At 43.9% G+C, this 12,772-nt stretch overlaps 1 protein-coding gene across 1 annotated transcript in view; it reads left to right on the forward strand.

The window, feature by feature from the left end:
* The window catches only part of MTMR6 (myotubularin related protein 6), a 205,516-nt gene that overhangs the window by 91,428 nt on the left and 101,316 nt on the right, over window positions 1-12,772 (forward strand). Inside the window, exon 5 of the mRNA XM_053708501.1 lies at window positions 6,948-7,076. Coding sequence (XP_053564476.1) covers window positions 6,948-7,076 — 129 coding nt within the window. The remainder of the gene's footprint in view (window positions 1-6,947; window positions 7,077-12,772) is intronic.

Consider the following 12,772-nt stretch of genomic DNA (forward strand, 5'->3'; position numbering starts at 1 on the left):
AAAAGTTTTACATACGCTGGTGGTTTTGGCCTGAAAACATGCACACAAGTTGACACAAAGGGGTTTGAATGGCTATTAAAGGTAACCATCCTCACCTGTGATCTGTTTGCTTGTAATTAGTGTGTGTGCATAAAAGGTCAATGAGTTTCTGGACTCCTGACAGACCCTTGCATCTTTCATCCAGTGCTGCACTGACGATTCTGGATTCTGAGTCATGGGGAAAGCAAAAGAATTGTCAAAAGGATCTGCGGGAAAAGGTAGTTGAACTGTATAAAACAGGAAAGGGATATAAAAAGATATCCAAGGAATTGAGAATGCAAATCAGCAGTGTTCAAACTCTAATAAAGAAGTGGAAAATGAGGGGTTCTGTTGAAACCAAACCACAGTCAGGTAGACCAACTAAAATTTCAGCCACAACTGCCAGGAAAATTGTTCAGGATGCAAAGACAAACCCACAAATAACTTCAGGTAAAAAACAGGACATGTGGTGTGGCTGTTTCAAGATGGGCTGCATGGTCGAGTCGCCAGAAGAAAGCCATTACTACGCAAATGCTGCAAAGTATCACGATTACAATACGCCAAACAGCACAGAGACAAGCCTCAAACCTTCTGGCACAAAGTCATTTGGAGTGATGAGCTTTTTGGCCACAACCATAAAAGCTACATTTGGAGAGGAGTCAATAAGGCCTTTGATGAAAGGTACACCATTCCTACTGTGAAACACGGAGGTGGATCACTGATGTTTTGGGGATGTGTGAGCTACAAAGGCACAGGAAATTTGGTCAGAATTGATGGCAAGATGAATGCAGTATGTTATCAAACAGAACGCCTCATTTTCCACTTCTTGATTAGAGTTTGAACACTGCAGATTTGCATTCTCAATTCCTTGGATATCTTTTTATATCCCTTTCCTGTTTTATACAGTTCAACTACCTTTTTCCCACAGATCCTTTGACAATTTTTTTTTCTTTTCCCATGACTCAGAATCCAGAAACGTCAGTGCAGCACTGGATGAAAGATGCAAGGGTCTGTTAGGAGTCCAGAAACTCATTAACTTTTTGTACACACACACTAATTACAAGCAAACAAATCACAGGTGAGGATGGTTACCTTTAATAGCCATTCAAACCCCTTTGTGTCAACTTGTGTGCATGTTATCGGGCCAAAATCACAAGGGTATGTAAACTTTTGATCAGGGTCATTTGGGTAGTTTCTGTTGTCCTTATGATTTTAAAAGAGTAAACACAGTTGATTGATAATAAATGGCTTCAGCCAAACACTAACCATGAGTGAAAGAAAAGTTTTTGTGTTATCATTCATATTCTCTGAAAAATGGCCAAGAAATCATAAATTCTGCCAGGGTATGTAAACTTATGAGCACAACTGTAACGTGGTATATAATAGGTGAAAAATAACTCAGTGCAGTCATGCCAATAAATGATTACTTTTCCACAAAAATACATTTGCTTTCTCCTGTTAAGTGTGGTCAGTCCACGGGTCATCATTACTTCTGGGACATTAACTCCTCCCCAACAGGAAGTGCAAGAGGATCACCCAAGCAGAGCTGCCACACAGCTCCTCCCCTCTACGCCACACCCAGTCATTCTCTTGCACCCAACTAATAGATAGGATGTGTGAGAGGACTGTGGTGATTATACTTAGTTTTTATATCTTCAATCAAAAGTTTGTTATTTTAAAACAGCACCGGAGTGTGTTGTTCCTTCTCAGGTAGAATTTGAAGAAGAATCTACCTGAGTTTTTGGATGATTTTAGCCGGCGTAGCTAAAATTCATTTTGCTGTTCTCGGCCATTCTGAGGAGTGAGGTAAACTTCAGATCAGGGGACAGCGGGCAGGTTCACCTGCAAAGAGGTATGTTGCAGTATATTATTTTCTGAGGAATGGAATTGACTGAGAAAATGCTGCCAATACCAATATAATGTAAGTTCAGCCTTAAATGCAGTAGTAGCAACTGGTATCAGGCTGTTTATGTATATATGTGTACACTTCAGTATTCTGGGGAATGGCACTTCTCTGGGTAATACTATATGCATATAATCTTTAGCCTTACTTGCAGTGGGAACGTCTAGCAACAGGCTGTTTAATGACATTTCATGATATTTAATTTTAAACGTTTTTGCTGGCATGCTAAATTGTTTAAATATCTGAGGTACTGGGTGAAAAATTGTTTTTGGGCACTGTTTTTCCACTTGGCTGTCGTTTATTTTAATTTGAGACAGTTTACTGAACTTCCCTCACTGCTGTGGGTGAGGGTGAGGGGCCTATTTTGGCGCTTTTGCTACGCATCAGAAATTCAGTCAAAAGTCTTTTTCTCTTCCTGCATGATCCGGATCGTCTCTACAGAGCTCAAGGGTCTTCAAAAATTATTTTGAGGGAGGTAATCACTCACAGCAGACCTGTGAGATTGTGCTTTGACTGTGATAAAAAACGTTTATATTTTGTACATTTGTTTCTCTGCTATTAAGGGTTAGTTATCCATTGCTAATGGGGGCAATCCTTTGCTAAATTTATGCTTTTCCTGGGAAAAATCTGATTGTTATAATTTTTCCGGTTCCTTATTATTAAACTGTCATAATTTTTTTCTGTGCGGCTCTGAATGATTGTAACACAGTTGCAATACCAGAGAAAATGTGTAGGTTGGATAAATATTTTGCGGTACCGTCGAGTACTGACGTTTTTCCAATACCTAAGAGACTTACTGAAATTGTTACTAAGGAGTGGGATAGACCCGGTGTGCCTTTCTCACCCCCTCCTATATTCAGAAAGATGTTTCCAATAGACACCACCACACGGGACTTATGGCAAACGGTCCCTAAGGTGGAGGGAGCAGTTTCTACTTTAGCTAAGCGTACCACTATCCCGGTGGAGGATAGCTGCGCCTTTTCAGATCCAATGGATAAAAAATTAGAGGGTTACCTTAAGAAAATGTTTGTTCAACAAGGTTTTATATTGCAACCCCTTGCATGCATTGCGCCTGTCACGGCTGCAGCAGCATTTTGGTTTGAGTCTCTGGAAGAGACCCTTGAATCAGCTCCATTAGATGAGATTACACACAAGCTTAAAACCCTTAAGCTAGCTAATTCATTTATTTCTGATGCCGTAGTACACTTAACTAAACTTACGGCTAAGAATTACGGATTCGCCATTCAAGCACGCAGAGCGCTGTGGCTAAAATCCTGGTCAGCTGATGTTACTTCTAAATCTAAATTACTTAACATACCTTTCAAAGGGCAGACCTTATTCGGGCCCGGTTTGAAGGAAATTATCGCTGACATTACGGGAGGTAAAGGCCATGCCCTGCCTCAAGACAGAGCCAAACCTAGGGCTAGACAGTCTAATTTTCGTGCCTTTCGTAACTTCAAGGCAGGAGCAGCATCAACTTCCTCTGCACCAAAACAGGAAGGAGCTGTTGCTCGATACAGACAAGGCTGGAAACCTAACCAGTCCTGGAACAAGGGCAAGCAGGCCAGAAAACCTGCTGCTGCCCCTAAGACAGCATGAAGTGAGGGCCCCCGATCCGGGAACGGATCTAGTAGGGGGCAGACTCTCTTCGCTCAGGCTTGGGCAAGAGATGTCCAGGATCCCTGGGCGTTAGAGATCATATCTCAGGGATATCTTCTGGACTTCAAAGCCTCTCCCCCAAAAGGGAGATTTCATCTTTCAAGGTTGTCAACAAACCAGATAAAGAAAGAGGCGTTTCTACGCTGTGTACAAGATCTTTTACTAATGGGAGTGATCCATCCGGTTCCGCGGTCGGAACACGGACAAGGGTTTTACTCAAATCTGTTTGTGGTTCCCAAGAAAGAAGGAACCTTCAGACCAATCTTGGATTTAAAGATCCTAAACAAATTCCTAAGAGTTCCATCGTTCAAAATGGAAACTATTCGGACAATCTTACCCATGATCCAAAAGGTTCAGTACATGACCTCAGTGGATTTAAAGGATGCCTACCTTCATATACCGATTCACAAAGATCATTACCGGTATCTAAGGTTTGCCTTCCTAGACAGGCATTACCAGTTTGTAGCTCTTCCATTCGGGTTGGCTACGGCTCCAAGAATCTTCACAAAGGTTCTGGGCTCTCTTCTGGCGGTGCTAAGGCCGCGAGGAATTTCGGTGGCTCCGTACCTAGACGACATTCTGATACAAGCGTCAAGCTTTCAAACTGCCAAGTCTCATACAGAGTTAGTACTGGCATTTCTAAGGTCGCATGGGTGGAAGGTGAACGTAGAGAAGAGTTCTCTCTTACCACTCACAAGGGTTCCCTTCTTGGGGACTCTTATAGACTCTGTAGAAATGAAGATTTACCTGACAGAAGACAGGTTAACAAAGCATCAAAATGCTTGCCGTGTCCTTCATTCCATTCAACACCCGTCAGTGGCTCAATGCATGGAGGTAATCAGCTTAATGGTAGTGGCAATGGACATAGTACCCTTTGCACGCCTACATCTCAGACCGCTGCAATTGTGCATGCTAAATCAGTGGAATGGGGATTACTCAGATTTGTCCCCTACTCTGAATCTGGATCAAGAGACCAGAAATTCTCTTCTATGGTGGCTTTCTCGGCCACATCTGTCCAGGGGGATGCCATTCAGCAGACCAGATTGGACAATTGTAACAACAGACGCCAGCCTACTAAGTTGGGGCGCTGTCTGGAATTCCCTGAAGGCTCAGGGATCATGGACTCAGGAGGAGAGTCTCCTTCCAATAAACATTCTAGAATTGAGAGCAGTTCTCAATGCCCTTCTGGCTTGGCCTCAGTTAACAACTCGGGGGTTCATCAGGTTTCAGTTGGACAACATCACGACTGTAGCTTACATCAACCATCAAGAAGGGACAAGAAGCTCCCTAGCGATGATGGAAGTATCAAAGATAATTCGCTGGGCAGAGTCTCACTCTTGCCACCTGTCAGCGATCCACATTCCTGGAGTGGAGAACTGGGAGGCGGATTTCCTAAGTCGTCAGACTTTTCATCCGGGGGAGTGGGAACTTCATCCGGAGGTCTTTGCCCAAATACTTCGACTTTGGGTCAAACCAGAGAAAGATCTCATGGCGTCTCGCCAGAACGCCAAGCTTCCTTGTTACGGGTCCAGGTCCAGGGACCCGGGAGCGGTCCTGGTAGATGCTTTGACAGCACCTTGGACCTTCGGGATGGCCTATGTGTTTCCACCCTTCCCGATGCTTCCTCGATTGATTGCCAGGATCAAACAGGAGAGAGCATCAGTGATTCTAATAGCGCCTGCGTGGCCACGCAGGACCTGGTATGCAGATCTAGTGGACATGTCATCCTGTCCACCTTGGTCTCTGCCTCTGAGACAGGACCTTCTAATTCAGGGTCCTTTCAAACATCAAAATCTAATTTCTCTGAAGCTGACTGCTTGGAAATTGAACGCTTGATTTTATCAAAGCGTGGTTTTTCGGAGTCAGTTATTGATACCTTAATACAGGCTAGGAAGCCTGTTACCAGAAAGATTTACCATAAAATATGGCGTAAATACTTACATTGGTGCGAATCCAAGAGTTACTCATGGAGTAAAGTTAGGATTCCTAGGATATTGTCTTTTCTACAAGAAGGTTTAGAAAAGGGTTTATCTGCTAGTTCCTATCCTAGATCTCAGCTCTGTCCATTCTTTTACACAAGCGTCTGTCAGAAGTTCCAGACGTTCAGGCTTTTTGCCAGGCTTTGGCCAGGATTAAGCCTGTGTTTAAAACTGTTGCTCCACCATGGAGCTTAAATTTAGTTCTTAACGTTTTACAGGGTGTTCCGTTTGAACCCCTTCATTCCATTGATATCAAGTTGTTATCTTGGAAAGTTCTGTTTTTAATGGCTATTTCCTCGGCTCGTAGAGTCTCTGAGTTATCAGCCTTACATTGTGATTCTCTGTATCTGATTTTTCATTCAGATAAGGTTGTTCTGCGTACTAAACCTGGGTTCTTACCTAAGGTTGTCACTAACAAGAATATCAATCAAGAGATTGTTGTGCCATCATTGTGTCCGAATCCTTCTTCAAAGAAGGAACGACTTCTGCACAATCTAGATGTAGTCCGTGCCCTGAAATTTTATTTACAGGCAACTAAAGATTTTCGCCAAACTTCTTCCCTGTTTGTCGTTTATTCTGGACAGAGGAGAGGTCAAAAAGCTTCTGCTACCTCTCTCTCTTTTTGGCTTCGTAGCATAATACGTTTAGCCTATGAGACTGCTGGACAGCAGCCTCCTGAAAGAATTACAGCTCATTCCACTAGAGCTGTGGCTTCCACTTGGGCCTTTAAGAATGAGGCCTCTGTTGAACAGATTTGCAAGGCTGCAACTTGGTCTTCTCTTCATACTTTTTCCAAATTTTCCAAATTTGACACTTTTGCTTCTTCGGAGGCTGTTTTTGGGAGAAAGGTTCTTCAGGCAGTGGTTCCTTCCGTATAAAGATCCTGCCTGTCCCTCCCGTCATCCGTGTACTTTAGCTTTGGTATTGGTATCCCAGAAGTAATGATGACCCGTGGACTGACCACACTTAACAGGAGAAAACATAATTTATGCTTACCTGATAAATTCCTTTCTCCTGTAGTGTGGTCAGTCCACGGCCCGCCCTGTTTTTTATGGCAGGTCTAAATTTTTAAATTATACTCCAGTCACCACTGCACCCTATAGTTTCTCCTTTCTCGTTTGGTTCTTGGTCGAATGACTGGGTGTGGCGTAGAGGGGAGGAGCTGTGTGGCAGCTCTGCTTGGGTGATCCTCTTGCACTTCCTGTTGGGGAGGAGTTAATGTCCCAGAAGTAATGATGACCCGTGGACTGACCACACTACAGGAGAAAGGAATTTATCAGGTAAGCATAAATTATGTTTTCTGTACTTGGAGACTATACTCATTGGAGAAACATGATAGAATAGAAATGTTTTTTTTTTTTAAATCTTTCTCTCCCCCCATTCTACAGGTGTGTGAGACCTATCCTCAAGACTTGTATGTCCCAACAATGGTAAGCAAGCCTATTATTGTTGGAAGTTCAAAGTTTAGGAGCAAAGGAAGGTTCCCTGTGTTGTCGTATTATCACAAAGAGAAACAGGTAGCTATTAATTACATTTTCTTTACAAGTACTTTTTTGTACAATGTAAACATATACATATATTTCTTTCTTAAGACACGGTGAGTCCACGGAATCATCAATTACTGTTGGAAATATCACTCCTGGCCAGCAGGAGGAGTCAAAGAGCACCACAGCAAAGCTGTTATGTATCACTTCCCTTCCCACAATCCCCAGTCATTCTCTTTGCCTTCAGTGCAAGGAGGAGGTGAAGTTTAGGTGTCTGTTTGAGATTTCTTCTATCAAGATTTTTTTTATTTTAGAAGCCTGAGCAGGCTTGCTCTGAACTTCCCTTATAAGCTGGGTTTAGCTGTACTCTCCACGTTAGTCTCTTCAGTAGTGCTGTGGTAGCTTTTAAGCAGTCAGGAACTTGTGGGGTGGGCCTCACTGCATTTTCCTGACAAGATTGCTGTCCTGATACAGAATGCCAGAGTAGGCTTACTCTGTTCCTTCTTCTACCCACAGGTCTCTGTGAGGAGCGGCTTCCTCTCATACCAGGTGAACTGTCCATGGTGCAGGTAAGTGCCATTTTATTTCTTTTAAGAAGATCCTGGCACTATAGCTAAAGGCTGCACCTTTTATGGGGGTACGTAATTCCTGAGAGTCAGGATTGATGTGACAAGATGCAGGACACTGTGTGGCGGTAGCAGGACGTCAGAGTCCTTGTCAGAGAGACAGTTTGTGACACTTATGAGTGTTTTTTTTTAAATTATTGGTGGCTCAGTGATTAGACTGCTTATTTGTGCAGTCTTTATCTTTTTGGGGGCTGTATTATGCCGTTCTCGTTAATGGCATTTGGGGCCCGTATACGGAGCCGGCTGTGACGTCACGAGGGGCGGAGCTTCCCTCTTTTCATGCAGTGCGCGCTGTGGCTTGGCGCCTTTTCATTTATTGAGAGTTTGTCGGCTGCAATGGATCCTTCCCTCATTCAGGTGCTGGTTTCGTTGGTGATTCACTCCGTTTTGTGTCAGAAGTAACAGGTAGGCACCTCAGCTTAGCACTGAGGTGTAGCGGTGCAAGTGAGGTTCACCTGAAGTTTTAGAGTTCAATTGGGAGACCAAGATTTTTCTCTTAAGTTAACACGTAACCTTATACTGCCTTTTCCGCTAATATTTTCAATTCCAGTTAAAGAGACAGTGTAAAAAATAAAAATTAAAAAATACATTTTTTTTTTGAGTTTGTGATATCATCTAGCAAGATGGACATAGTCTATGCCTGCTATAGAGTGCAAGCTTTGTTTGAACTCAACCACCTTTGCCTTTTTGCAGTTCTTGTATTGAAAGAACTCTGATGTACAAAGACAGACTGTTTGTTTCTGAGCCACCATTCTCTCAGGTTGATACTGTTCAGGCAATGCCACAGTCTCTTCTTCAAGCACCCCAACCCGTATTAACATCACATGCAGTGCCCTGTGGTACCTCGAAAACCCCTGATGCGGTATATTTGAAGGTCGAAATTGCTGCCCAGATATCCTCGACTGTATCTGAGGCGCTAGCTGCCATCCCCATGCTGCAGGGGAAACGTAAGAGGAAAATTAGAGAATCCGATAGTAAGGTATCAGATCCTGTACAGGCTAACCAAGTTGCTCTTTCCCATAAATCGGAAGACGAGGATACTTAGGTAGCCTCTGAGGGTGAAATCTCAGATTCGGATAGTGTAATTCCTTCTTTTGATGCTGAAGGGGTTTCCTTCAGATTTAAGCTTGAACACCTTCGTGTTTTATTAAAGGAGGTTTTGGCTACTTTGGACGACTCCGACTCTCCTGTCGTTGTCAACCCTAAGAAATATAGCAAATTGAATAGATATTTTGACTTTCCTTTCCCAGGGGAGGTGTTTCCAGTGCCAGACCGTGCTACAGAGATTATTGCCCGGGAAAGGGAGAGGCCAGGAATACCTTTTTCTCCTTCTACAGTTTTTAAGAAGATGTTCCCGGTGGCCGATTCCATCAAAGAATCGTGGCAAGCAGTTCCCAAGGTGGAAGAGGCAATTTCTACTCTGGCCAAGAGGACAACTATTCCTATCAAGGATAAGTTGCTCTTTCAAGGACCCTATGGATAAGAAGCTGGAAGCTTTCTTAAAGAAGATGTATGTTCACCAGGGTTTACAATGGCAGCCGGCAGTGTGTATTCCCAACATCAGCTGATGTTTCTTCTAAATCTAAGCTTTTGGCGATTCCTTAAAAGGGAAGACCTTGCTTGGGCCAGGGTTGGCAAAAATTATTTCGGATATCACAGGTGGTAAGGGTTCCTTTCTGCCTCAACGCAAGAAGAACAAATCAAAGGGACGTCAGAGTAATTTTTTGTTCCTTTCGAAATTTCAGAGGGAAGTCTTCCCCCTCCTCCACCAAACAGGAGCAGTCCAAGCCAGTTTGGAAGTCCAGTCAGTCTTGGAACAAGGGGAAACAATCTTAGAAGCCTGCAGCTGAATCTAAGGCAGCATGAAGGATCTGACCCCGATCCGGGATCGGCTCAAGTGGGGGGCAGACTCTCTCAATTCGCTCAAACTTGGGATTGAGATTTCGCAGACCCGTGGGCCGTGGACATAGTATTCCAGGATTATAAATTAGAGTTCAAAACCTTTCCTCCCAGGGGCAGGTTTCTTCTCTCAAGATTATCTGTAGACCAGATAAAAAGAGAGGCGTTCTTGAAATGTGTTCAAGATCTTTCTCTATTGGGAGTGATAGTGCCAGTCCCAATTCAGGAACAGGGTCTCGGGTTCTACTCCAACCTGTTTGTGGTGCCCAAGAAATAGGGAACTTTCAGGCCTATTCTAGATCTAAAGTCTCTCAACAAATTTCTCAGAGTGCCGTCCTTCAAGATGGAGACTATCCGTTCCATTCTTCCTCTGGTTCAGGAAGGTCAGTTCATGACGACCATAGACATGAAGGATGCGTATCTGCATGTTCCCATTGACAGGGACCATCACAGGTTTCTGAGATTTGCCTATCTGAACAAACACTTTCAATTTGTAGCACTTCCATTTGGCCTCACCACAGCTCCAAGGATTTTCTCAAAGATCCTGGGAGCTCTGTTGGCAGTAATTCGGGCCCGGGGTATTGCTGTGGCGCCTTATCTGGACGACATTCTGGTTCAGACGCCATCTTTTCAACTAGCAGAATCTCATACAGAGATCTTGTTGTCTTTTCTTCGTTCCCACGGATGGAAGGTGAATTTAGAAAAGAGCTTTCTTGTTCCGGCTATTAGAGTGATCTTCTTATGGACTATTATCGATTCCCTATCAATGAAAATATTTCTGTCGGAGGTCAGAAGAGCCAAAATTCTTTCCTCTTGCCTATCTCTACAGTCGGCTGTTCGACCATCAGTGGCCCAATGTATGGAGGTAATTGGTCTGATGGTGGCTGCCATGGACATAGTTCCATTTGCTCGTTTCCATTTGAGAGCCCTACAGCTATGCATGCTCCGTCAAAGGAACGGGAATTATGCAGACCTGTCTCAGAGGATAGTTCTGGATCAATCAACAAGAGACTCTCTGCCGTGGTGGCTGTCTCAGGTACATCTGTCCCCGTGGACATGCTTTCGGAGACCCCTATGGGTAATTGTGACCACGGACGGCAGCCTGATGGGTTGGGGAGCAGTCTGGGACTCGTTGAAGGCTCAGGGACTTTGGTCCCAGGAGTAATCTGTTCTCCCTATAAACATACTGGAGTTGAGAGCGATCTTAAATGCCTTGATGGCTTGGCCTCAGTTGGCTTTAACCCGGTTTATCAGGTTCCAGTCGGACAACATAACCTCAGTGGCTTACATCAACCAGCAGGGGGGAACTCTGAGTTCCTTAGCCATGAAGGAGGTGGCTCGAATTATTCAGTGGGCGGAGGCTCACAATTGCTGTCTATCTGCCATCCACATCTCGGGAGTGGACAATTGGGAAGCGGATTTCCTGAGCAGACAGACTTTCCATCCCGGGGAGTGGGAACCCATCCGGAAGTGTTCTCCAGGTTAACAACCAAATGGGGGTTACCGGAATTGGATCTGATGGTGTCTTGTCAGAACGCAAAGCTTCCAAAGTATGGTTCAAGGTCGAGAGATCCTCAGGCCTTTCTGATAGATGCTTTGGCAGTTCCTTGGAACTTCAGGTTGGCATATCTGTTTACTCCGTTTGCTCTCCTTCCACGAGGCATTGCTCAGATCAAGCAGGAGAGAGCGTGGGTGATTCTTATAGCTCCTGCGTGGCCTCGCAGGATCTGGTATGCAGATCTAGTAGAAATTTTGTCTCTACCCCGTGGAGACTACCTCTGAGGAAGGACCTTCTACTTCAGGGGCCCTTCATCCAAATCTCGTTTCTCTGAAGCTGACTGCTTGGAGATTAAACGCTTGATTTTAGTTAAGCGGGGTTTTTCCGAATCGGTCATTGAGACCATGATTCAGGCTCATAAGCCTGTCACTAGAAAGATTTACCATACAATATGGCGCAAATATCTATATTGGTGTGAATCTAAGGGATATTCTTGGAGTAGGGTCAGGATTCCAAGAATTTTGTCTTTTCTCCAGGAAGTCCTGGAGAAGGGTTTGTCTATCAGTACCCTGAAGGGCCAGATCTCTGCCCTATCTATTTTACTACACATGCGTCTGCCAGATGTGCAATCCTTTTGTCAGACTTTAGTCAGAATCAGACCTGTGTTTAAATCTGTTGCTTCTCCTTGGAGCCTTAACTTTGTTCTTAAAATTTTGTAACAGGCTCCGTTTGAGACAATGCATTCCATAGATATTAAGTTGTTATTTTGGAAGGTTTTGTTTCTTACTGCTATCTCTTCTGCTTGGAGGGTTTCTGAGCTCTCAGCTTTGCAGTGTGAATCGCCTTATCTCATATTTCATGCAGATAAGGCTGTTCTTCGTACCAAGTTTGGTTTTCTTCCTAAAGTTGTTTTGGACAGAAATATTAATCAGGAAATTGTTGTTCCTTCTCTTTGTCCTAATCCTTCTTCCCATAAGGTACGTTTGTTACACAATCTTGAAGTTGTGCAGGCTCTTAAATTTTATTTGCAGGCAACTGAGGACTTTGGCCAATCTTCAGTATTGTTTGTGTGTTTTTCTGGGAAACGCAAGGGCCAGAAAGCTACTGCCACTTCTCTTTCTCTTTGGTTGAGAAGTATTATTCGTTTGGCATATGAGACTGCTGGACAGCAGCCCCCTGAGAGAATCACAGCTCACTCCACTAGAGCTGTTTCTTCTTCTTGGGCCTTCAAGAATGAGGCCTCTGTAGAGCAGACTTGCAAGGCTGTGACTTGGTCTTTCTTGCACACTTTTTCAAAATTTTATAAATTTGACACTTTTGCCTCGGCTGAGGCTTCTTTTGGGAGAAAGTTGCTTCAAGCGGTGTTGCCTTCTGTTTAGGTTACCTGTCTTGTCCCTCCCTCATCATCTGTGTCCTCTAGCTTGGGTATTGATTCCCAACAGTAATTGATGATTCCGTGGACTCACCGTGTCTTAAGAAAGAAAGCAAAATTTATGCTTACCTGATAAATTTATTTATTTCTAGACACAGTGAGTCCGCGGCCCACCCTTTTTTTCGGACAGTTTCTTTGTCTAAACCTCAGGCACCTCTACACCTTGTATTATTTCCTTTCTTTCCTTTTTTTTTGGTCGAATGACTGGGGGTTGTGGGAAGGGAAGTGATACTTAACAGCTTTGCTGTGGTGCTCTTTGCTGCCTCCTGCTGGC

The sequence above is a fragment of the Bombina bombina genome, chromosome 3 (genome assembly GCF_027579735.1).
Source record: "Bombina bombina isolate aBomBom1 chromosome 3, aBomBom1.pri, whole genome shotgun sequence".
Taxonomy (NCBI): domain Eukaryota; kingdom Metazoa; phylum Chordata; class Amphibia; order Anura; family Bombinatoridae; genus Bombina; species Bombina bombina.